General features: G+C 45.7%; 1 protein-coding gene across 3 annotated transcripts in view; it reads right to left on the bottom strand.

The window, feature by feature from the left end:
• Nucleotides 1-27,430, bottom strand: part of six1a (SIX homeobox 1a) — a 251,117-nt gene that overhangs the window by 207,626 nt on the left and 16,061 nt on the right. The window contains exon 3 of one of the 3 annotated variants that reach the window (XM_070879468.1): nucleotides 14,244-14,301. The exons of the other annotated variants lie outside the window; for them this stretch is intronic. Coding sequence (XP_070735569.1) covers nucleotides 14,250-14,301 — 52 coding nt within the window. The 3' untranslated portion in view covers nucleotides 14,244-14,249. Of the gene's footprint in view, nucleotides 1-14,243; nucleotides 14,302-27,430 lie in introns of those variants that run through there. 3 annotated transcript variants of the gene reach the window in all.

Raw genomic sequence — 27,430 nt, forward strand, 5'->3', positions numbered from 1 at the left:
GTGTGGCAGATGCAGTATAATGTGGATAAATGTGAGGTTATCCACTTTGGTGGCAAAAACATGAAGGCAGAATATTATCTGAATGGCAGCAAATTAGGAAAAGGGGAGGTGCAACGAGACCTGGATGGTCATGGTACATCAATCATTGAAAGTTGGCATGCAGGTACAGCAGGCGGTGAAGAAGGCAAATGGCATGTTGGCCTTCATAGCTAGAGGATTTGAGTGTAGGAGCATGGAAGTCTTACTGCAGTTGTAAAGCGCCTTGGTGAGGCCTCACCTGCAATACTGTGTTCAGTTTTGGTCTCCTAATCTGAGGAAGGACATTCTTGCTATTGAGGGAGTGCAGCAAAGGTTCACCAGATTGATTCCCGGGATGGCAGGACTGACATATGAGGAGAGACTGGATCGACTGGGCCTGTATTCACTGAAGTTTGGAAGGATGAGAGGGGATCTCATAGAAACATATAACATCCTGATGGGTCTGGACAGGTTAGATGCAGGAAGAATATTCCCGATGTTTGGGAAGTCCAGAACCAGGGGACACAGTCTAAGGATAAGAGGTAAGCCATTTAGGACTGAGATGAGGAGAAACTTCTTCACGCAGAGAGTTGTTAACCTGTGGAATTCTCTGCCACAGAGAATTGTTGATGCCAGTTCATTGGATATATCCAAGAGGGAATTAGATATGGTCCTTATGTCTAAAGGGATCAAGGGGTATGGAGAGAAAGCAGGAAAGGGGTACTGAAGTGAATCATCAGCCATGATCTTATTGAATGGTGGTGCAGGCTCGAAGGGCCGAAGGGCCTATTCCTGCACCTATTTTCTATGTTTCTATGTAATTGGATACCGTCCTTTATTTCTTTAGGTAGCTACGAAATGGCTATCTTTTCTCTTATACCCTTTCCTCCTCACTGGAATATATTTTTCTTGAGAGTTGTGCAATATCTCCTTAAATGTACATCACTGGTCATCAACCGTCCCACACTTTAATCTATTTTCCCAGGCAATTTTAGCCAACTTTGTCCTCATACCTTCAGAGTCTCCTTTATTTAAGCTTAGTACAACAAGTTAGAGATACAACTTTCTCACCCTCCAACTGAATTTGAAATTCAATCATGCTATGATCACTCATTCCAAGGGGGTCCTTTACTAGAAGATTGTTTATTAATCCTGTCTCATTACACAGGACCAGATCTAAGATAGCCTGCCCCCTGGTTGGTTCCATTACATACCTGTATAAAACACTGGTTCAGCCTCAACTGGAGTATTGTGTCCAATTCTGGGCACCGAACTTTTAGAAGGACATGAAGGCCTTAGAGAGGGTGCAGAAAAGATTTACGAGAAAGATTCGAGGGATGAGGAATTTCAGTTCTGTAGATAGACTGGAGAAGCTGGTGTTGTTCTCCTTAGAGCAGAGAAGGTTGAGAGGAGATTTGATAGAGGTGTTCAAAGTCATGAGGGGTCTGGACAGAGCAGATAGAAAGAAACTGTTCCCATTGGCAGAAGGGTCGAGAACCTGAGGACACAGATCTAAGGTGATTGGCAAAAGAACCAAAAGCAACATAAGCAAAAGATTTTTTACGCAGCGAGTGGTTAGGATCTGGAATGCACTGCCTGAAAGGGTGGCGGAGGCAGACTCAATCACTGCTTTCAAAAAGAAGTTGGATAAGTACCTGAAAGAAATAAATTTGCAGGGCTACGGGGAAAGGGCGGGGGAATGGGACTCGCTGAAATGCTCTTGCAGAAAGGCAGCATGGGCTTGATGGCCTTCTTCCATGCTGTAACCATTCTATAAAGGTTTTGAGAGAGTAGACACAGACAGAGTGTTTCCACTTGTGAGGAAGAGCAAGACTAGAGATCATCAATGTAAGATAGTCACCAGGAAATCAAATAGGGAATTCAGAGAGTGGTGGGAATGTGAAACTCACTATAGGTACCACATGGAGTGGTTGAAGCGAATAGTGTCGATGCATTTAAGGGGAGGCTGGACAAGCATATGAGAGAGAAGGGAATAGAGGATTATGTTGATAAATTTAGATGATGAAAGATAGGAGGAGGCTCGAGTGGAGCATAAACACCGGCATGGACTGGTTGGACCGAATGGCCTGTTTCTGTTCTGTATATCCTGTGTAATCTCTTGCCAGAGAGGAGCAGGTGGAATGAACATGTGGCTTCGCCGCGATAGCAGGCTTCCCGTGGCGCAGGGTGCCACTGACTGCACGCATGTCGCTTTGTGGGCACCATGTCTCAATTCAGAGATGTACTGCAACTGGAAGGGATTCTGCTCCCTCAATGACCAGCTGGTGTGTGACCATATTCCGCGCATCATGCAGGTCAATGCTCAGTATCCTGGCAGCAGCTATGTTGCCTTAAATCCGCTGTACCATCAGCATTTCAGCCACCACGGCAAATGAGAGGGTGGCTACTGGGCAACATGAGCTATCCACTGGCCACCTAGTTCACGACTCTGCTGTGCAACCCAAGCCATGCTTCCACACAGAATGTGATCGAGCAGACCATTGCGGTGCTAAACAATGTATCCGCTGCCTGGACCACTCTGGGGGAGTACACGCCAGAGCACATCTCAAGATTCGTTGTGGTCTGCTACATGCTCCACAACCTCCCCATCATGAGGGCACAAACAGCCCTTGCCATCAGCTGAGGAGGAGGAGGAGAGGAAGGAGAAAGAGGAGATGAGGAAAAGGAGGAGGAGGAAGCAGAAGAGGAGGAGGATGAGAAAGGGAGGAGGCAACCCAGACAGCCCCTTTCTGCCCGGGCTGTCTGTGATCGACTCATCCAACTATGGTACCAATGAACGCAACTCCAATTCCCCATTCACCAACAGTCCCACACCTTACCTTCCCTCTGTTACTGACCATCACAACATCCTATTAGCCTACAATAAAAGCCACCACAAATCAAACATTCCAAACCAATTTTATGAATGAAACCATTATAATATTTAATGGAAAAGTCAACTAATCACCCCTGTGCGTTCCCTTAGTGCTTGCCTTCCCTGTGCAGAAGGGCTATCCCAGTCGCTGCAGTGTGACTGGTGGAAGGTTGCTGGCTTTCAGTGGGGGAGACTGCAAATGGCCTTGTAGGACAATCTCGAGAGGCTCTGGGCCTAGTAGGACCAGTTTCAGACTGCATCACCTCGACATGGGTGGCAGCAGTCTGGGCTGGCTGGCTGATAGGCAAGGGCACTGGTGGAGTGGCAGTGGTGGGAGTACGAATGCTGTCATCCTGAGAGAGGACAGCAGGTTCGTCCTCCACGGATCCATTGCCACTCCCCTAGAGTGGTGCCTCAGCAATTCTAATAATCTGCTGGTGGACTGTTGTGATACCCTGAAAGCCCCATGATGGCAGCAGTCTATGCTTGCATGAATTCAGTCTGAGCCTCCATTGCATCACCCAGGTATTGGGTGGCTTCTGCTTTTGCTTCAGTGGAAGCTGAATCATTGGCCATTTGATGCTGCATGATGGTTGGGTCCACATGTGCTCCAATGGATCTGCCTACCCCTTCCACACTGGAATGATGGCCTCAAGCTCTGCACAAGGCACTGTGCAAGGTTGGAGTTGGACTCCTCCAAGCTCCTTGACATTGCACTCAGATTTTCTGACAGGTCTAACAATGCACCAAGCATTTCATTGTGCATACCCATCAGCATTCTTCTGTAGGCTGCCCCATCTGAATCGTGTGCAGCAGAATTCGTATGCGACCTCGCTCTCCGGGAAGCTGGCACCTGCGCCACCCTTTCCCCCTGCCCTGACTGCAGCCCACTCATGCCTGATGACTCACCATGTGCAAATCCTGCCTCTAAGCTACTCTCTAAAATACATGCAACGCCAATATCTATGCAGGTGGCTGCACGTGTCAGATCGAGTGACGCTGTTTCTTCTTCATCACTTTCCTCTTCCTCTGGCGAGGTGTTTTTACTGGGTCTCTGAAATGAGAAAGGCACAAGGGTAGGGTTCTGATGAGGGGAGGGGGGGGCGGTGGGGGAAGCAAGATGTGCATGCTTACACCATCTGCAGCTTGTAAATCACAAGAGATTGTGGGATATGGGGGGGGAAGTGGGATGTGAGAAGGAGGACTAGGTATGAGCATACCATCACCTTCAATGGTTTCAGTGCCACTGCTGACCACAGCCTCAGTCACAGCCACTCCAATTATGCCAAGCACCGTCTCCTCAAGGGGGCTGAGGATATGGAGGCGAGCCTTAACCTCCTCTGGTTACCAGCCACTGCCTACAATTGTGTGCCACCTTGTCGTGCAAGAGAGAGGGAAGTGTGACAGTGAGTGTGGTTCAAATGTGTTTGGCTGATGTGGCTGTCATGGTTGAATAGTTGGCAGTGTGTGCAAGCTGCAAGATGTGAGTGTGAGCCTTGCAGCAGTTGCAAATGTGTGAGGGTGAGATGGAACATAGGAATGTGAGGTATGAGTTGTGACTGCTGGAGATTGTTGATAGGTGAGTGATGGGGGTGTGGTGCATTGAGCAGTGTGTGAGGCTAGTGGTGCAGTTTGTGGGATATGGCATTTGAAGATGCATTCACTGATCTTGACCATCCCTGTGAGGTCATTGAACTTCTTCCGGCACTGCATCCAGGTCCTCGGGACAGCACTGTTGGCTTGACCTCTGTGGCTGTCAGCTCCCACTGCCTTCACTATGTCTTTCAGGGATCTTGGGCTCCTGTGGAAACAGGACCTCTCTCCTGCTTTCCGTCTCCTGTGCTACAGCATCCTGCACTGTGTCTGAGAACCTTGGAGCCCTCTATCTGGCCTGTTGTGCCATTGCTGAATGTTTCCCAGTTGAAACTGCCTTCTGGAATGACTTCCAGCATTTGGTCTCGTCAAGCTACACCTTCCCTTTAACATAGAAACATAGAAACATAGAAAATAGGTGCAGGAGTAGGCCATTCGGCTCTTCGAGCCTGCACCGCCATTCAATGAGTTCATGGCTGAACATGCAACTTCAGTACCCCATTCCTGCTTTCTCGCCATACCCCTTGATCCCCCTAGTAGTAAGGACTACATCTAACTCCTTTTTGAATATATTTAGTGAATTGGCCTCAACAACTTTCTGTGGTAGAGAATTCCACAGGTTCACCACTCTCTGGGTGAAGAGGTTTCTCCTCATCTCGGTCCTAAATGGCTTACCCCTTATCCTTAGACTGTGACCCCTGGTTCTGGACTTCCCCAACATTGGGAACATTTTTCCTGCATCTAACCTGTCTAAACCCGTCAGAATTTTAACCGTTTCTATGAGAGGTGAAGGGTGCCTTTATAAGTGCAGGCTAGCTTTAAATGGTGCTAGCCTCACACAAACTTGAGCCCCCTGCTGTGCATGAAGCCACTCAGCAGCATGTTTACTGCTGGGCTGCACGAAGTTTGCGTGCTGCCTGCATTACTTTGAAAGGGCGCGGGGTAATCGCGCTTTGCGATCCCCGCGCCGGTCTTCAGTGACTATCGAATATTTAGCTCCTACAGATTTACAGTTAGTAGTTACCTTCAAAACTATTATTATTTCCATATTGTGTCAGATAATCCATTACAGTCGTATTATTATATCCAAACATAGTACCCATCTGGTAATGTATGGTCACGGTAAACCATATTTTCATGCTTACTATTGGCTGAATGGCAACTTATTTTCTGGCCATGTAAGCTTTGTTTTCCTAAAACCCTGAAATGTGGCCATTCAGCCTGCTGCAGACAGACTAAAATAAAGCAAGACAAATACATTGGTCTCCCTTATGGTTACATTGCTGCTATGGATTTTGCCACAGGCACCAGTGTTAGGAACAGGAGTGACACCTACTATGCTCATAATAAAGGATGAAACAGTGCTGTGTACAATGAGCAAGTGTGACCTTAGCTCCTTTAATAAGACTCCAGAATGCAGGTACCTCGTGGGTGGCCTGCTTATATACCGTGCTCCCAAAGGATACTGGGATCCCTTGGGACTCCAACAGGTAGGCCCTCTGGTGGTCAGGTGTTATACAGGTTACAAGGGGTTAAATACATAACATCACTACCCCGTGAAGTCAACAGTACACTTATTTACAAGTTGAGATGATCTGGGGCTTTTCGCTCCCTTGTCGATCGTCTCAGTACAAATGCGGGTGTGGGTGAGTTGGTTAGTTCTTCACTGGGCTGTTAGGCAGCCGGCCTTGCTGGGCTGCTGGGGATGGTGAGTTCGACTTCGTGGTCAACCGTGATGTCAGTTACCACTTGTGTGTGTGTGTTGGAGGGTCAAACTTGGTGGTGTCTTCTTCAGATTGTTGGTAGCTGTTGGTGAACCGCAATTTGATTTGGTCCAAATGTTTTCTGTGCGTTTGTCCATTGCCCAATTTGACCTGAAACACCATACTCCCCTCTTTGGCTGTGACCGTGCCAGCGAGCCATTTGAGACCATGTCCATAATTGAGCACAATCACAGGATCACTGATCTCAATATCGTGTGACAAATTTGCGCGGTCATGGTACTCAATTTATTGATGTCGCTTGCCCTCCACGTGATCATGGAGATCAGGATGGACAAGAGAGAGCCTTACTTTTAGCGCCCTTTTCATGAGCAGCTCGGCTGGGGGAACCCCTGTGAGTGAATGGGGTCTGGTGCGGTAGCTGAGCAGCACTCGGGACAGCCGGATCTGCAGGGAGCCTTCCGACACATGTTTCAAGCTTTGCTTGATGGTCTGAACTGCCCGTTCTACCTGGCCATTGGATGTGGGCTTGAACGGGGCAGATGTGATGTGTTTGATCCCATTGCGGGTCATGAATTCCTTGAATTCAGCACTGGTGAAGCACGGCCCATTGTCACTGACTGGGACATCAGGCAAGCCGTGCATGGCAAACATGGCTCGAGGCTTTCAATAGTGGCCGTGGACGTGCTTACAGACATTATCGCACATTCAATCCATTTTGAGTAAGCGTCCACGACAACCAAAAACATTTTGCCTAGAAATGGGCCCGCATAGTCCACGTGGATCCTCGACCACGGTTTGGAGGGCCACGACCACAAACTTAGCGGTGCCTCTCTGGGTGCATTGATCAGCTAAGAGCAAGTGTTGCACTGGCGCATGCAAGACTCTAAATCTGAGTCGATTCCTGGCCACCACACATGGGATCTGGCTATGGCTTTCATCATTACAATGCCTGGGTGGGATTGTGCAGTTCACATATGAACATATCTCTGCCTTTCTTGGGCAAGATTTCCCCACAACAGACAGTCCGCCTGCAGGGACATTTCGCCTTTGCGCCTGTGGAATGGTTTTATCGCCTCCTACATCTCCGCTGGGACACTGGACCAGCTCCCATGGAGGAAACAGTTTTTTACCAAGGACAGTAAAGGATCCTGGCTGGTCCAGGTCCTGATCTGGCGGGCTGTAACGGGGGACTTTTCGTTCTCAAATGCCTCCATGACCATGAGCAAGTCCGCTGGCTGTGCCATTTCCACCCCGGTGATGGGCAATGGTAGCCGACTGAGAGCATCTGCGCAGTTCTCTGTGCCCGGTCTGTGGCGGATTACATAGTTGTATGCCGACAGCGTGAGCGCCCATCTTTGGATGCGGGCAGAGGCATTGGTATTAATACCTTTGCTCTCAGAGAACAGCAATATGAGCGGCTTGTGGTCAGTTTCAAGCTCAAACATTGAGGCCAAATAAGTACTGGTGCATTTTTTATACCCTGTAAACGCACGCCAGAGCCTCTTTTTCAATCATGTTGTAGGCCCTTTCAGCCTTGGACAAATTCCTGGAGGCATAAGCGACCGATTGCAAGATCCCCTATTCGTTAGCCTGTTGTAACACACATCCAACCCCGTATGACGATGCATCACAAGCTCGCACTAACCTTTTACAAGGGTTATACAGGACAAGCAGTTTGTTTGAACACAACAGATTTCTGGCTTTCTTAAAGGCAACCTCTTGTGAATTTCCCCATACCCAGTCATCTCCCTTGCGCAGTAGTGCACGTAGGGGTTCTAGCAGGGTGCTTAACCCACATAGGAAATTACCAAAATAGTTAAAGAGTCCCAGGAACAACCGCAGCTCCGTCACGTTCTGTGATCTTGGCGCATTCTTGATGGCCTCCGTCTTGGCGTCAGTGGGTCTGATGCCGTCTGCCGCGATTCTTCTTCCCAAGAACTCGACCACCTGCGCCAGGAAAACACACTTCGAGCGTTTCAACCTGAGCCCCACGCGATCCAACTGACTAAGAACCTCTTCCAGATTCTTCAAGTGCTCACTGGTGTCCCGACCTGTAACCAGTATGTCATCCTGGAAAACCACGGTGCGAGGAACCGACTTTAGCAGGCTCTCCATGTTCCGTTGGAAGATTGCCACAGCCGCCGAATCCCGAACGGGCACCGGTTATAGATGAACAGACCTTTGTGCGTGTTGATGCAGTTGAGACCTTTCGAAGATTCCTCCAGCTCCTGCGTCATGTAGGCTGAGGTCAGGTCCAGCTTGATGAACGTCTTCCCTCCAGTGAATAGGTCGTCTGCCTTGGGTATCAGGTACTGGTCCTGTAGAAAAAAATGGTTAATCGTTACTTTATAGTCCCCACAAATTCTAACCGTGTCTTCCTCTTTAATACCGGGACAATCGGACTGGCCCACTTGTTGAATTCCACCGGCGCGATGATGCTTTCTCGCTGCAGCCTATCTAGCTCAATTTCCACTTTCTCACGCATTATGTACGGTACCGCCCGTGCCTTGTGGTGGATGGGTCGGGTACCGGGAGCCAAATGGATCTGCACTTTCGCCCCCGAGAAGCTTCCAATGCCTGACTCGAACAACGATGGGAACTTACTCAGAACCTGGACACATGAGGCGTCATCGACGGACGAAAGCGCTCAGATGTCGTCCCAGTTCCAGCGAATTTTTCCCAGCCAGCTTCTGCCAAACAATGTGCGGCCATCCCCTGGCACAATCCACAGCGGGAGTTCGTGTACTGCTCCGTCATAGGAAACTTTGACTTCTGCACTGCCAATTACAGGGATTAGTTCCTTGGTGTAAGTCCTTAGTTTGGTGTGAATGGGGCTGAGCTTGGGCCTGTGTGCCTTTTTGCCCCAAAGCCTGTCGAAGGCCTTTTTACTCATTATGGACTGATTTGCACCCGTGTTCAGTTCCATAGATACTGGAATACCATTCAGTTCAACTTTCAACATTATTGGTGGACATTTCATAGTGAATGTGTGTACCCCATACACTTCTGCCTCCTCGGTATGAGTCTCCAATTCAGCCTGATCCACAGTGGATCGATCTTCCTCTGCAACGTGGTGGTTTGCAGGGTTTGCAGCTCGCCTGCACATTCGCTGGAGGTGTCCCATTGTTCTACAACCGTTGCACGCATAGTGCTTGAAGCGGCATTGATGGGGCCGATGATCACCTCCACAACGCCAACAAGGTGTTAACTGCCTCACATTAACGATTGATGGCGGACTCTGGGTCATCTGAGGTCGGGCAGCAGCAGCCGGCGTGTACGTTCTGCCATGTATATTTCTGCTCGAAACTGACATTACTTTATACACAGTACTGGCCGAAACTTCTTTACTCTGTGAAATCTGTTTGGTGTTGTCGCTGGTGGACATAAATGCCTTAGGTTCGGAGTGTCTACAGTCAACAGTTTGCGAAGGATTACCTCATGGCCAATGCCCAGTACAAAAAAGTCTCTAAGCATTTGTTCCAGGAATCCTTCAAACTCACAATGTCCTGCAAGGCGGCTTAGTTTGGCCCTCCAATCGTTGACACATGTAGAACCGATATCTCGCCATCAAAACACTTTCCTTAGGATTTAGGTGCTCCTGGACCAGCGTACACAATTCTTCATAGGATTTCTCTGTTGGTTTTGCCGGAGCTAGGAGGTTCTTCATGAGGCCCCACAGACAGTTAGGAGGATCGCCCTGCGTTTGGTAGCGTTCTCATCCCCTTCCAGCTCGTTGGCCACGAAGTATTGGTTGAGTCTCTCCATGAAGGCCTCCCTATCGTCCCCTTCTAAGAACTTCTCCAGGATACCAACTGTTCTTTGCATTTTTGCACGGTTGTTCGTTACCTCGTCGCCAATTGCTATGCTCATAATAAAGGATGAAACTGAGTGTTGTGTACAATGAGCAAGTGTGACCTTAGCTCCTTTAATAAGACTCCAGAGTGCAGGTACCTAATGGGTGGCCTGCTTATATACCGTGCTCCCAAGGGATGCTGGGATCCCTTGGGACTCCAACGGGTAGGCCCTCTGGTGGTAGTGTAATACAGGTTACAAAGGGTTAAATACAAAACAACATCAGCGTGCCACCACCTCAAAGAAAGCTGCTTTGTTCAATAAAGTGGAACTGGACCCTAAACTGTTTTATTGTCCCCAATCTGCTGGTGGCACAGTCATACAAAAACTCGGATAACTTAATGCCAGAGTTACGTACAATATCTCCAGAGATTGAGCACATAATCCAGGCTGACACTTCAGTGCAGTAGTGAGAGAGCGTTACTCTGTTGGAGGCTTCTTCTTTCAGATGAGACGTAAAAACGAGGCCCCGTCTTCCATCTTGGGTGGAAGTAAAAGATCCCAGGGCACTATTTTGAAGAAGAGCAGGGAAATTTCACAGTATCCAATGTCATTATGTAGACCATGTATATTAACTGTATAGTCACATAAGGTGTGCCATCAGAGGGTACTATGGTGGGAGACCTGAGGGCCCAGTATAAAAGGCTGCCCACCATGCTTGTGCCTCACTCTGGAGTTACAATAAATGGGACTGAGGTCACAACAGCTCAGGTACAATACTAGATCTCGTGGAGTCATTCATAAGAGTATTAAAGACATAACAACTTGCGACGAGATTACAAACTTTCATGCGAAAATGACTAACGTTGGTGCATTAGAAAAGTTCTCAGAGGGTGAAGATTGGGAAGCCTTTACGGAGCAGCTTGACTAATATTTCGTAACAAACAACCTGGTAGGCGATGATCTGGCCACGCTGGCAGATAAGCGCAGAGCTATCATGTTGACCAGTTGTGTGCCCGTGGTCTACGGCCTCGTCAGGGACTTGCTTGCACTAGAGAAAACAACGACCAAGTCATACGAGGAGCTGAAAGTGCTAATTTGGGACCAACTCAAACCAAAGGAGAGCATCCTCACGGCCAGGCATCGATTTTATACACACCGCCACCCCGAGGGCCAGGAAATCGCGAAGCACGCTGCCGACCTCAGGAGGCTGGCAGGACTTTGTGAATTCGGCGCATCCCTCACCGATGCGTTGCAGGACATCTTCGTAATTGGCATCGGTCATGAGGCCCTTCTTCACAGGCTACTGTCTGCCGAAACCACCGTCACTCTGCAGAAGACTATCAACATCAGCCAGGCGTTCTTGACCTCAAGCTGCAGCTCCAAGCAGATGATGACTCACTCTCAGGACTCAAACCTGACAAGTACTGTAAATAGAATGGCGTCGTTCACAGGCAGGACTGTTGAACGTGAATCTGCCCAGGGCAGAGCGTACAGGCCCCCAAGTTCTTTAACTCAGAGATGGCCGAGGGGTGCAAACATAAGTCAAGTAGCATCATGCTGGCGTTGCTGAGGTAATCACAAGGCTCATCAGTGTCAGTTCAGAGACTATGTGTGCAAAGGCTGCAGCACAAAGGGCCACCTCCAGTGAAGGTGCAAAAGAGCTGTGACTCACCACGTGGAAGAGGAGTCAGCAGATGACTGTGAATCCAGCGCGGATTACAAGGAGATGGCTAGAGAGGCAGCTCAGTCCCAGGACGAAGTGTATGGAGTATATACCCGCACCACAGATTGTCCTCGTGATAATGGAAGTCGAGATAAATGGCGTTCCAGTCTTCATGGAAGTGGACATGGGGGCGAGTCAGTCAGTAATGAGCCAGGAAGCCTTTGAGAGGCTATGGAACGATCAAGCTGAACGACCCAAGCTGGTCCAAGTTCAGGCAAAGCTACGCACCTACACCAAGGAACTGATATCAGTTTTTGGTAGCGTGGATGTAAGTGTATCCCATGATGGCACGGTGCACAATTTACCATTGTGGATTGTTTCAGGTGATGGACCAATGCTACTTGGAAGAAGATGGATGGGGAAGATTCATTGGAACTGGGAAGACTTCATCCCTCCAGCGATCGACATCCCCCGTGCTCAGAAGCAGAGCAAGCCCCGAGACGACCCGAACGCACCTTCCCGGTTTCAGTGGCAGGACTCCTGGGGAGGAAGATTGGATCTGAGGGCGCCTTCCCAGCTTCAGTGGCAGAATCCCTGGGAAAGAAGATCGCGGCAGTCGACATCATGGATAGGGAAAAGGTGGCGTCCAAACCACGAGGTGCAGCGCTAATGGAGCAACGACACGTGGTTCCACGCAAGGAAGACGATTGGGGTAAAAGTAGTAAGGTCATTTTAAAGGAGGCCAGCAACCCGCCATTTTTGAACGAACTGCTTGAAATTGGTAACCAATGTAAAAGTCCAGCTGTAACGAGAAAAATGTTGTTGAGCGATGTCGGGTGCAAATTGCAATCAGCCAATGTAGCGGGCGAACACCTAACGGTCATATACAGGTCCAGCGGGGCTACCCAATGCTGTAGCCTGCGTCCACAGGACCAGAACGATGTATCATAAAGTGTCCCCACAGCTGACAGAAGTAGACAAGCCGCAGAGTAAATGATCCCCGGAGAGCAGAGGCACTGGTAGCGATACCCTGTCTCAGATCGGTTTAACATTGCAGGCACTCGATGGCATGAACCGCTATAGGCCAGAAACAGTAAACTGCATCTATGCTCGCAGTCGGCTACCGTCGGCTACCACCCGGGTGGAAAAGACGCAGCCCACAAACCCACTCGCCACCACGGCAATACCCAAGAGCGAAGGGTCACCCACAACGGCTCCTCCGAACGGGACCTGGACCAGCCAGGATTCCAAACTAGAGAGTGCTCACAACGGTGCCCTCAAGGAAAGCGAGTTAGAAGTCCCCTGCAAACTGCTAGACAAGACAAGGCAGCCCCACCATCGCTTAGACGAAATGCTCACTCACTCAGACTCTTCCCAGGAAGCAGCAGCGACACTGTGCAAACGAAAAGGACAGGGAGGTCACAGACACATCAGCTGTCTTTGGGCCTGCCCGCCACTAGGAGTAACGGCAAGAGCCCTGAGCTCCGACAACTCGAGCAAAATGAGTTGACCTCGCCCACAGACCCACTAGCATGAGGCGCTGCGCCGCCACCAGACGACCCGATCTCATCCGGCCGTGCTGGAACTAGACTGTCCTTGTGTACCTGTACTGAGATACCTGTACTGATCATGTAAATGTACCACACAAAAAGAAACGCAACTGTAATCCACCCAACAAATGTACCAAGATGTAATGTAAAACCCATGTGATGAACTTGAATGCAACTTGCATGTAACGGGCCATTAGCCTGATCTCCGTGTGGGGGGGGAGAATAGAATAGTCGTGGACTCACAACCAGAAACCACTGGGACATCCACTGTAAACAAATCTCACTACCAATCCACCCAAGCTAGAAGCGACGCTCCAATGGTTAACCAGGAAGAGCAAAGCCCAGCTCACTGTCAATGTACGAGTCAATTTGCATTAAAGATTTGGGGGTAAGTGATGTCATGTATGTAGACCATGTATACTAACTGTATAGTCACATAAGGTGGGAGACCTAAGGGTCACCTGCATAGGTGTGCAGGTCCCAGTATAAAAGGCCGCCCACCATGCTTGTGCCTCACTCTGGAGTTACAATAAATGGGACTAAGATCACAATAGCTCAAGTACAATACTAGACCTCGTGGAGTCATTCATAAGAGTATTAAAGACATAACATCCTGGCCAATATTTATCCTTCAACCAACATCACTAAAACAGATTATCTGGTCATTTTCTCATTGCTGTTTGTGGAAGCTTGCTGTGCGCAAATTGGCTGCTGCGTTTTCTGCCTTACAACAGTGACTACACTTCAAAAGTACTTCATTGGCTGTCAAATGCTTTGGGACATCCTGAGGTTATGAAAAGCGCTATATAAATGCAAGTCTTTCTTTAAAGTGTTCTTGGGCCATGTGGTGGCTCCCATATGCATGGTGCACGTTTTAAAGGTTTTATTTTACAACTTAGCTTGCGAGTCATATTATATATTCATATGTCTGTGATTAGATATTCAAGCAATCTATTTTGAAATAGGAGGGTTATTAGATTCTGAAACACATTTAATGCCTACCTTTAAAGATTTTGCAGTTAGAGTGTACTTTAATCGGATTTATTCCCCGGCTGAAATGAAATCGTATAATCTGAATGACATCTGCAATAAAATATACACTCAATATTTCTTAAAGTCAGTGTACTACATTCAGATTTATAGCAGTGATTGAAGGGAGTAGCTGCTGTTGATTCCAAACATCAAATTCCACAAGTAAGAACAGGAAGTGTGTTTCAGCCAGGGCAGTTATGCTTTAACTGAAGCCTACTCTCCTGTTTGATTTCGGTATGCTACGTTTTAGTGGAACATTTGATGAAGATGTGGATTTGCATTATTCACCAGATGGTGAGGATTTGAGCACTTTATCAAAAAAACAATTGTACAAAGCCCCTGTTTTATGGGATCATCTAGAAGGGAGCATTTGATAGAATGGAATGCAGTTGATATTGGCCCAGATTCTCCTGCAACAGCGAGATTGGCGACGTACGCCATGAATTTTGACGTCTAGTGCAACAAGCCCACTGCTGATAATTTACTCCTTATATTCCTGCATTTCTAATGAGAATAGGCTGCAGGGAGCACAATGGCAAATCAGAAGTGGCGGGTCATTTTTCTGCAGCCATTCTAGAATACATTCACTGCAAAGTATTTCACCTTGATGGGGAGCAGGGATTAGCTGCTAGAAATAGCAGCAGGAGTCTTCCAGAGCTTCTTTATCTTCACAATTAATGATTGAGGAAAAATTATACCTTGGACTGGGGCTCTAATTAATTCCAGTTCTTTTCTAATGTTGAGCAAAAGTAAAGGACATGTTATTAAATTGACAGGTCCTTAAAACATGGCATTTCATACAGATATAGAATATTTTAATTTAAATATGAGGGAAGTGATCGAACTAGCGTCATCTAACAGCCCTTCAACCTCTTGATTTTAGGGACTGATATTCTTTGAAACAGCTTTTGCTGCACCCTCAGGCTCAGTTTATTTGTGCAAGTGTTTCTGCCAGTGTTTCAATACAATTATACTCTTCATAGCAGCAATCAATGCTTACAGAGAAACATATTTCTTTTAAACTGAAAAGAAAAAATTGTTAATAATACATTTTTATTGACCTGACAATGCAATGGTACAAGAAGTCTGGATCTGCAAACACATATTCCAGTGAGAAAGATCTAAGAGAAGGATAAACCATCCGTGGCTAACTAAGTAAATAAGGGATGGTATCAAATTGAAAACAAAGGCATACAATATTGCGAAGAATAGTGGAAGACCAGAGGATTGGGAATTTTTTTAGAATCCAGCAAAGGACGACTAAAAAAATGATAAAGAGAGAGAAGATAGTTTATGAGAGTAAGCTAGCAAGAAATATAAAAACAGACAGTAAGAGTTTCTACAGGTATATAAAAAGTAAGAGAGTGATTAAAGTAAACATTGGTCCCTTAGAGGATGATATTGTGGAATTAATAATGGAAAACAGGGGATGGTAGACACTTTGAACAAATATTTTTTCGGTCATCACGGTAGAAGGCACTAAAAGCAACCCAAAAATTGATAATCAAGAAGCTATTGTGTGTGGGGGGGGTGTGGGGATACTTAAAACAATCACGATCACCAGAGATAAAATACGAGGCAAACTAATGGGACTAAAGCTGGACAAGTTCCCTGGACCTGATGGCCTGGATCCTAGGGTCTTAAAAGAAGTGGCTGCAGTGATAATGGATGCATTGGTTGTAATCTACTAAAATTCCCTGGATTCTGGAGAAGTCCTAGCAGATTGGAAAAGCGCAAATGTAACGCCCCTATTTATGAAAGGAGGGAGACAGGAAACTATAGTTAGTCTAACATCTGTCATTGGGAAAATGCTGGAGTTCATTATAAAGGAAGTAGTAGCAGGACATTTAGAAAATCATAATGCAGTCAAGCAGAGTCAGCATGGTTTTATGAAAGGGAAATCATGTTTGACAAATTTGCTGAAGCTCTTTGAGGATTTAACGAGCAGGATGGATAAAGGGAAACCAGTAGATGTCGTGTATTTGGATTTTCAGAAGGCATTCGATAAGGTGCCACATAAAATGTTACTGTACAAGATAAGAGCTCACGGGGTTGGGAGTAATATATTAGAATGGATAGAGGATTGCCTAACTAAAATAAAACAGAGAGTCGGGATAAATGGATCATTTTCAGGTTGGCAAACTAGTAACTAGTACCCCAGGGATTATTACTGGGGCCTCAACTATTTAGAATCTATATTAATGACTTGGATGAAGTGTAATGTAGCCAAATTTGCTGATGATACAAAGATAGGTGGGAAAGCAAGTTGTGAAGAGGACGCAACAAATCTGCAAAGGGATATAAAAAGCCTAAGTGAGTGGGCAAAAATTTGGCAGATGGAGTATAATGTGGGAAGATGTGAGGTTACCCACTTTGGTAGAAAAAATAAAAAAGCAAATTATTATTTTAATGGGCAGAGATTACAAAATGCTGCGGATCAGAGGGATCTGGGGTTCCTTGTACATGAAACACAAAAAGTTAACGTGCAGGTACAGCAAATAATTAGGAAAGCAAATTGAATGTTGGCCTTTATTGCAAGGGGGGTGGAGTATGAAAAGTAGGGATGTCCTGCTACAACTGTACAGGGCGTTGGTGAGACCACACCTGGAGTAATGCATACAGTTTTGGTCTCCTTATTTAAGGAGGGATAAACTTGCATTAGAGGCAGTTCAGAGAAGGTTCACAAGATTAATTCCTGAGATGAAGGGGTTGTCTGTCATATGAGGAAAGGTTGAGCAGGTTGGACCTATACTCATTGGAGTTTAGAAGACTGAGAGATGATCTTATTGAAACGTATAAGTTTCTGAGGGGGCTTGACTGGGTAGATGCAGAGAGAATGTTTCCTCTTGTGGTGGAATCTAGAACTAGGGGGCATAGTCTCAGAATAAGGGGTCGCCCATTTAAAACGGAAATGAGGAAGAATTTCTTCTCTCAACGGATCGTGAATCTTTGGAATTCTCTACCCCAGAGAGCTGTGGAGGCTAGGTCATTGAATATATTTAAGGTGGAGATAGACAGATTTTTGAAGGATAACGGAGTCAAGGTTTATGGGGAGAGGGAATAGGGAAGTGCATTTAAGGCCAAGATCAGATCAGCCATGATCTTATTGAATGGCAGAGCAGGCTCGAGGGGCTAGATCGCTTACTCCTGCTCCTATTTCTTATGTTCTTATGTTATTAGCAGGGCTATGGGGAAAGATCAGGGGAGTGCAATTAATTGGATATCGCTTTCAAAGAACCAGCGCTGGCACGATGGGCCAAATGGCCTCCTTCTGTGCTGTGAGATTCCATTATTGTCACTTCCAAGTCTCTTTCTAAGTATGTTTCTGAGAATTCATTTCCATTCATTATATGCTTATGTCACATCTTTTTGATTTGTGTAGATTTTGCATTTCTCGGTATTAAATTTAATTTATCATTTGTCCATCCAATTGCATAGTTGATCTGAAACTTTCTGGAAATCTTTTTCTGAAAACTTTGTCTTTACTGTTCTCCGCAAATTGGATCAGTTTACAGGTGGTTTCGGCATTGAGTTCATGAGAAACAGCAAGCTCATGCAGACTCCACTCACTATTTCTCCCCAATCTGACAACACACTTCGCACATGTCATTTCTGCTTCCTTTTTTTTTAAATCTAGGATTTCTGCAGATTTTAGTTCAATTAGGATTGTTAAAAGATTTCTGAAAGTTTAAATAAATTGTATCATAGCAGATGCCACCATGTATGCTGCCTATCTACAAATAATTTAAGGAGGTTTGTCAGAAGGGGTTGGGTAGATCTTGATTTTGTGCAATAATGTAAAATGGGTGATAATTAGTGGGCAGAATATTTTATGTCTCTCCAAATTTTTATTTCCATTGAAGCCAATGGAAATAAGAGTCTGGAGTGATGTAAAACAGGTTGCAGACTCACTATCACCCATTTTACACAATCACACAAAGTCTATCCCCAGATTGTTTCTTAAAGAGTTACTGATGTATGGGTATTTTTTGGAATAGACCCCATTATTGTATCTGTATTTGATATTAGGCTATTGGATCTATATTGAGTCAGATTTGTCAACCTGATTAAATATAAGTACTGCTTTAGCTTGTTTCCAGTCCTGCAGAGCCTTACCATTGTCCACCAATTCCTCTAGGATTATAGAGCCATGCCACATAAATTGTTGCCCTCTTGGAGTTCAACGTCCTAGGATATATACGCTATAGCTGTGGGGAATGTTAGTCTTAATCCAAATATCCTTACCATGCCAATCTGAAAATTTTAGCCCTACATCTGGTAATTTACTAGTATTGCATTAATTATACTTCCTAATGTTAAAATTGTTCAACAGATCAGTAAAAATAACTGAAGTACATTTTAATATTCATTAACATTCCACACCTCATCCAAAATGATGGCAGAAGCTACAACGTTATACTGTTGTCATTTACTTTTCAGGAACTTGTTTATGTTCTTTTTTTTAATATATGATAGAAAAGCTTTCCACATTCCATTACATTTTTTAAGAATCACTCCCATTAAGAGCCTTCAGGAGTTCACCATCCATTGAGTGGGGTATCAGCCGAGATTAAATCCTTAAATTCTAGGGTAAAGGTTGAATCCACTAACTCAGAGGCAAGAGAACTGTCAACTAAGGCAAACCAACTAGCTCTCATCTCAAGCTTTAATAATGGATAACCTGATGCAACTTCAATTGCAGTTTGAGTGTCAGTTGTGGCTCAGTTGGTAGCACCCTTACTTCTGAGTCTGAAGCTTGTGGGTTCAAGTCCAACTCCAAAAGACTTGAGCAAACAAATCTAGGCTGATCCTTCAGTGCAGTATCAAGGGAGTGCTACACTGTTGGAGGTGCAACCTTTTGAATGAAATGTTAAATTAAGGCCCTGTCTGCTCTCTCGGATGGACGTAAAAGATCTCATGGCACTATTTCGAAGACGAGCAGGGGAGTTATCTCTGCTGACCAAGCCAATATTTATCCCTCACTAGACAACAATGAAACAGATTATCTAGTCATTATCACATTGTTGTTTGTGGGAGCTTGCTGTGCGCAAATTGGCTACTGCATTTCCTACATTTAAAAAACAAGTACTTCATTGGCTGTAAAGCGCTTTGGGACGTCCGATGGTCATAAAAGGTGCTATAGAGGTGTTTACATGATGTAATAAATCACAGGATAAGCCCCCTGTATAAAATTACAGCTCTATATCTGTTATTATATAATATAATAATGTTGAATGTTCACAGAATTGTTTTATATTATTCTGGGCAGTTATTTTTAATTGCTGACAATAGTTGTTATGTTCACGTGAATCATTGTATACTGTGCAGTTTATTCATGGTGACACGTCACTGAAAACTTAACAATTGTCATCTATCACCGGAAGTGATAATCAGTAGTTGATTACTGAGAAATAATAAATTCAGTACATAATATACAATTTATCAGTCAGATTCTGCAATATCTGTGGTCTGCAGATTTCCTCTCCTCAGTGGGATACAGTGATGAGCTGCAGTGAGTTCAGCAGGATTTCATTGGGGAGTTCCAGTAGTTTGTGGAGTTCAGTTTGATGGGGAGCTGGATAACATCTTTTATTCTCCGTACTCATTCTACCCAGAGGGTAAGATTTTGGGGCATGTTTTGCAGGATGCTGCTTCAGCAACCCATCAAGCCATCACCTAGAGTCTCGCAATTCCATTTGTTTCTCTTAATCTATCCTTTTTCAGATGGTGGATTTAGATAATGCTTCAAAGAAGGCTTTCTACTCATCGGGGCCAAAATTCAGGTTTCTGATAAGGCCCATTACCATCGGAATGTGACGGCCAGGCAGCGGAATCCAACGGCCGCCGATTTTTGGTCCAATGGCCGCCGCCAGCCAAATTCAGCAGGGGTTTTTCTGGCGGTCCCCACTTCCACTACGCCATTGCCGAGCGGCCTTAAGTGCGCCATCAATGTACGCACCTCTGTCAAGATTCAGGCCGAGAAATCTCATGCCCGCCAAGCGGTGCTCCCTACAGCTTTCTCTGTTGGTGCACATTGTACTCTCTCTGTGAGCCCTGGCTGCACGGCGACCATTGAAGGCGAGGGCCGGCATTTTATTTTTTTTCCCGGCCAACTTCCATGTCGGCCGGACTATTGTGTCCCCGGGTTCGGCCAGGCTGCCAAAAGGCAGCCTGGCACCCCCTCTTGAGTGCCAGGCCGCTGGCCCGGTCGAAGCCCTCCCTGGTGGCCCAGTGGTCCTAACCTCAATATTTGCCGATTTTCTCCCTTTTAAAGGAGGGAGGATACGTGGTGACGCAGATGCGCAATGCTGAGTGACAGCGGTGGAGAATCCATCCCACCTCCACTTCCGCCCTTCACCAGCGCTTATCACCGCTCTTCCACCCCCATTATGACCGACTTCCTGTCCGCTTCAAAAAAGGATAAAGAACTAAATATCGATCAAGAGTTGACCTCAGCCTACCCGGCGGTCCCACACAAGAGATTGGTGTGCAAGATCAAAGCACATGGTATTGGGGATAATATACTGACGTGGATAGAGAACTGGTTGGCAGACAGGAAGCAGAGAGTCAGGATAAATGGGTCTTTTTCACAATGGCAGGTAGTGACTAGTGGAGTGCCGCAGGGCTCAGTGCTGGGACCCCAGCTCCTTACAATATACATCAATGATTTAGATGAAGGAATTGAGTGTAATATCTCCAAGTTTGCAGATGACACTAAACTGGGTGGCGGTGTGAGCTGTGAGGGGGACACTAAGAGGCTGCAGGGTGACTTGGACAGGTTAGGTGAGTGGGCAAATGCATGGCAGATGCAGTATAATGTGGATAAATGTGAGGTTATCCATTTTGGGGGCAAAAACACGAAGACAGAATATTATCTGAATGGTGGCAGATTAGGAAAAGGGGAGGTGCAACGAGACCTGGGTGTCATGGTTCATCAGTCATTGAAAGTTGGCATGCAGGTATAGCAGGTGGTGAAGGCGGCAAATGATATGTTGGCCTTCATAGCTAGGGGATTTGAGTATAGGAGCATGGAGGTCTTACTGCAATTGTACAGGGCCTTGGTGAGGCATCACCTGGAATATTGTGTTCAGTTTTGGTCTCCTAATCTGAGGAAGGACGTTCTTGCTATTGAGGGAGTGCAGCGAAGGTTCACCAGACTGATTCCCGGGATAGCTGGACTGACATATGAGGAGAGACTGGATCAACTGGGTCTTTGTACATTGGAGTTTAGAAGGATGAGAGGGGATCTCATAGAAACATACAAGATTCTGACGGGACGGGACAGGTTAGATGCGGGTAGATTGTTCCCAATATTGGGGAAGTCCAGAACCAGAGGACGCAGTCTTATGATAAGGGGTAGGCCATTTAGGACTGAGATGAGGAGAAACTTCTTCACTCAGAGAGTTGTTAACCTGTGGAATTCCCTGCCGCAGAGAGTTGTTGATGTCAGTTCATTGGATATATTCAAGAGGAAGTTAGATATGGCCCTTACGGCTAAGGGGATCAAGGGGTATGGAGAGAAAGCGGGAAAGGTACTGAGGAAATGATCAGCCATGATCTTATCGAATGGTGATGCAGGCTCGAAGAGCCGGATTTCCTACTCCTGCACTTATTTTCTATGTTTCTATGTTTCTATGAAAACAGTTAAAAAACGGTAAGTGCACCAGGTTTCTGGCGGGCCTGAATTTCAGACCCATCAACTGCTATCATTCCTTCAATGGTCAATGACTCCAGCTCTTTCTGCTGAATTGTTATTTTGGACCCATTGGCCTAGCCGGTGTGAACTGGATGCAGGGAGCGATCCCAGCATCGGAACAGGTAGGCCTGAGGCACACCCGATATTGAGCCTCAGGCCTCATTAGACCAGTGAACTGCAAGCACCTGCTGGGTGTCACATGGCAGCTCGCTGGCGAAGAGTTCAACTTTGGGCCACTGCGTCACTGATAGCGGCCCTCAGGTAGGTCATAGGAGAGGAGGGGGGAGCAATTGAGAGGGAGAGGGGTCAATCGTCATGGATAAGGGGTAATCGGGATGATCAGGACAGGATAGGTAAAATAAGGAGGAGGGGGACACGATTGGGAGGGGGTCAAGCAGGGGCCGACAATGGTCTTTGGCACTGCAGTGGAGCCTGGAATAGCACTCCTGCACCTCCCGGATCCACATCAATCCAGTGTTTTTTAATTTTATTTACCTTTTTGGTGGCAGCCTCCAATGATCCCTTTGAAAATGGCTGTTTAGACTGCATGTTTTCCTGAACACAGCTGACCTGTTTCAGGAGCAGGCCCTGGATGCTTCTTTTTCTGTCTTTAGCAATATGGCGGGTGGTGCGTTTCTGATGCGTAATGAGCCTACGCACCCTGCCAACCAATTTTGGATGCTTAAGTGTCCACTTTGTGCCTGAAAAACAGGCGCTGTGCTATCAAATTGAAGGCCAGCTTTTTATTGAGAAACTTAGTGAAAATAGTTTGGACCTCCCTTTGTCACCTTTGGGCATGCAGGACAGCACCTCCACCAACCTTTGGCCGAAAGTCAAAGGTCGCCCCTGATAAGTTTTAATATAATCAATCAATAATGACCAGATGCTCTGTGTCATCTTTTTCCCCATAACATAAGAGCCAATGGGAAGCAGCAGAAGGCTGAAGGGTGGCCAATGGTCAGCTGTAGAGGTGATGACCATTGAGATTAAGGGACAGTGGTGTGTGTTTTATAGATAACAAACTGTCAGAGAATAGACTAAAAGTCACTAGTGAGGTACCACAGGGATCAGTGCTTGGGCCCCAGCTATTCACAATATATATAAATGATTTGGATGAGGGAACCAAATGTAATATTTCCAAGTTTGCTGACACAAAACTAGGTGGGATTGTGAGATGTGAGGAGGATGCAAAGACGCTGCAAGGCGATTTAGATAGGTTGAGTGAGTGGGCAAACACATGGCAGATTCAGTATAACGTGGATAAAAGTGAAGTTATCCACATTGGTAGGAAAAACATAAGGACAAAGTATTATTTAAATGGTGATGGCTTGGGAAGTGTCGAGGGACCTGGGTGTCCTTGTGTCATTGAAAGCAAACATACAGGTGCAGCAAGCAGTTAGGAAGGCAAATGGTATGTTGGCCTTCATTGCAAGAGGATTTGAGTACAGCAGCAAGGATGTCTTACTACAGTTATACAGGGCCTTGGTGAGACCACACCTGGAGTATTGTGTGCAGTTTTGGTCTCCTTACCTAAGAAAGGATATACTTGCCATAGAGGGAGTGCAGCGAAGGTTCACCAGACTGATTCCTGGGATGGCAAGACTGTCGTATGAGGAGAGATTGGGTCGACTAGGCCTGTATTCACTGGAGTTTAGAAGAATGAGAGGGGATCTCATTGAAACGTACAAAATTCTGATTGGGTTGGATAGACTGGATGTGGGGAGGATGTTTCCCCTGGCTGGGAAGTCTAGAACAAAGGATCACAGTCTCAGAATACGGGGTAGGAAATTTAAGACCGAGATAAGGAGAAATGTTTTCACTCAGAGGGTGGTGAACCTGTGAAATTCTCTCCCACAGAGGGCTGTGGAGGCTAAGTCATTGAATGTATTTGAGGGAGATAGATAGATTTCTAGAAACAAAAGGCATCAAGGGGTATGGGGAAAAAGCGGGAATATGGTGTTGAGATAGAGGATCAGCCATGATCATATTGAATGGCGGTGCAGACTCGAAGGACCGAATGGCCTACTACTGCTCCTAATTTATATGTTTCTATGTCTATGTTGCCAAGTAAATTATGTTCATTAAAAAATTATTTATTAACACCATTGCTTATTGTTTCTATGTCGCTTTGTTCCTCCTTAGATTCTCTGTTTTCTCTCTCTCTTATTTTTAAACAGATTCACTACTGTTGAAATTATGAAATCATTTCTTTTGGATTCTGAATCTCTGTCTCTTCTTTGGTCTCAGTTCTTGTATGGTGTGAAACACCCAACTATCATATTTCTGCAACCTGTGTATTGTGGGCTTGCTAATAATTAGAAGCACAAGCTAGCACTTGTTTGCACATGAACATTGTGCTGTAACTGTGTTAGTGAATAAAAACCTTCCTTTCAATCCCCCAAAACATATTTAAGGATGTGGGTCTTTAATTTCACCCCATACTGAAGGATTCAATCATTTTGCACCTGTGGGTTTTCTTCTTTATTGCCCTTTAAATGAAAGTTATTTATATTTTCAACAAAATGGTCATGATCATTTTAAGTTAGGAGATTTCAGACTTTTTCAACAAACTGATAAATATCAAAATGAATGGGGGTCAATGAGCTGGTCTGAACACGGCGTCATTTTCTGTGCCCTCACAGTGGTGCAACTTCAATAAGTTGTTTATTTTTAAGTTTTATTTTTAGTTACATCCTCAGCAGCTGACCAATGATGTCAACCTGAAAAATGTCTTTGTATTTCACAATCATCTCACATGTAAGCTCTGCATATGTTACGGATCTGTGAGCTGTGTTTAGTGCAAAGAATATGCCAGTCAGCAAGTTCACAGGAAATTTTAAGTGTTTACCAGGTGTATGGGGTTTAATGTTTTCCAGTTTTATGCCTGTCTTTGTTCTCTTGTTTGAAGTGAGAAAATATTGTTCCTTGCACCTTCTGTATGCAAGTATGTTTACATACTGAACCTGATCTATCAGGGCTTTGTAACACCTACCAAGATTTTTCTCACGTATTCATCAGCTAAAGCTGGCACCATAGACACCAGCGCCTGGAGTGCCAGCACTGGCATTGCTTCAAAAGATTACTTTAATAAAATAGCATGATAGGCAGTCTAAAATGAATGTTCTTGTCCTAGCCTTGCTTTCTATGGAATTAAAGCAAGTTCAATTTAAATCATTGAACCACTCCATCATGGGCAGGCCCGATATCTTCACGAGACTAGTTTTATTGTATATTTTTTAGAAAGGTTGTGAGTAAAAGGCGGCTCTCTTCCAATTAGAATGGTTTGACTCGTAGGTAACAGAAGTTTCCCCAGTTATCTTAGTGTCTCGAAAGCACCAATTGCAAGATCCTTTCAATACCTTTAGATTCTAACGATGTCAGTGGATTACCTGGGCTCTACAAAATTATGCTGCTGATAGTCGCAGTGAGATATGGATAGAGAAGTATACGTCTCTCCAGATACACAATGCAGCCCAGAGTAAGAAGTATGACTGAATCAAGAATGTTTTCTTGTGCGGGGGAAAATGCATGTGTGCAATGGGGAGAGGATCCTACTTTTCCTGTCCCATATTTGTGGGAAGGATGATCTGGTGGCCAAGCCCATCTTACAATTGGATGGAGTTGTGCAGCAATAAAAGCATCAGTTTAGGAGTCCAGGACCTCCTCAGTTTTTGTATAATAGTAGTGATTTGAGGCAAACCCTATGATGTGATTGTCCAGGTTGTTGAAGGCAATGTAGGGAATCTAAATAGGAAATATCAGATGTGTTGGTTTATTCATGAACAAGGCCCCTTACTGTGGATGATTGCACTGACATCATGGCTTTGACTGAAACTTGACTCATGAGGGACAACACCAGGCCTCTTACTGAAGTCTCTCCTCCTGCTTATACTTTCCACCATGTGCCTCTACCCTCTGGCATGTTCTCTTCCTTTGAGCACCTTGTTCCATCACTTGCACCTCTCATTTAAATTCCCCATTATCTACTGCTCTGTCAAACCACACCCTAAGCTTTTCAGAGATATCCTCCCTCCTTTCCTCTCAAACTCTGCTCTGAGCAATTCCCCATCCTCAGTGATTTCAATTTCCATCTCAAGTCACTGAGCTCTCTCTCCTCTGAATTAAATGCCCTTCTGTCCTCCCTAAACCTCTCCTATCCATGTTCATGGCCACTCACTTGACCTTGCCATCTCATGTGGATTCCCTATTCCCATAGTATGGGTCACAGACAAGGCCATCTCCAACCAATTACCTGTATCCCACACCACTCATTACCCCCTACTTACTTCCAAAACCCACTTCCTTCTGCATCTGGTCTGCACTCCCGCACGTCCAAGAGGCACAAACTTGAGCATGTCTGGCACACATCCACCCATCACCAGATATGGTTGGACCACATCAAGTGCTGTCGGGCCTCACTCTCCTCTACCAAAACAACCCACTACAATAGGGTCATTATAGAAAACAAAGATAATCCACAGCTTCTTTTCTCCACCACCAACTATCTCTTTAAACCTCTCTCCCCTGCCCCCTCCACCCTCACCTCCAATAACAAATGCAAGTAGTTCATGGACTTCTTTGTCATTAGGATTAATTCCATCCATTTAGCTGATCTTGCTGTTTACCCCCACCTCCTATTTCCCACCAAACCTCCACCCAGGCTACCCCCTCTCTAGCCCTGAGCCCACATCCTTCTCTAGTTTCTCTCCTAGATTTCATTATGCTCTTTCCATGAGACCCATCTCTTGCTCCCTTTACCCCATTTCCACTAAATTCTGAACCACACAACATCCCTTCCCCTGCCTCTCATGCTAGCTGACCTCAGGTGCTGTCCACCTCCCTTACAAATCTGCCATCATCACACTTTTCCTAAAAAAAAACCTTTGATCCCTCTTTCCTTGCAAACCACCACCCCATTCCCAACCTCCTTTTCCTCTTCAAAGTCCTTGAACCTATAAATAGTCTCCCAAATCCGAGACCGTGTTTCCTGCAACACCATGTTTGAACCTCTTCAATCAGGTTCGCCCTGCCACAGCACTGGAGCAACCCTAATTAAAGGAACAAATGACAGCCTTTGTGACTGTGACCGTGGTGCACTCTCCCTCCTCATCCCTCATCCTTCTCGACCTCTCTCGACCTCTCTCGACCTCTCTGCAACTTTTGACATGGTTGGTCACACCATCCTCCTCCAACGTCTCTCCTCCGTTGACCAACTGAGTGGGACTGCCCTCGTCTTATTCCATTCTTTCTGGGGAAATCCGGAACAAGGGGGTATAATCTTAAAATTAGAGCTAGATGATACAGCAATGAAATCAGGTAGCTTTTTTTTCACTCAAAGGTCGTGAAAATATGAAATTCTCTTACCAAATAACTGTGGATGCTGGGTCAGTTGAACTTTTCAAGTCTGAGAGGGGCAATTTTTTAGTAGGTAAGGGTGTCAAGGGATATGTGTCAAAGGCAGTTAAATGGAGTTGAGGTACAGAT

This window comes from Pristiophorus japonicus, chromosome 4 (genome assembly GCF_044704955.1).
Source record: "Pristiophorus japonicus isolate sPriJap1 chromosome 4, sPriJap1.hap1, whole genome shotgun sequence".
Lineage (NCBI taxonomy): Eukaryota > Metazoa > Chordata > Chondrichthyes > Pristiophoridae > Pristiophorus > Pristiophorus japonicus.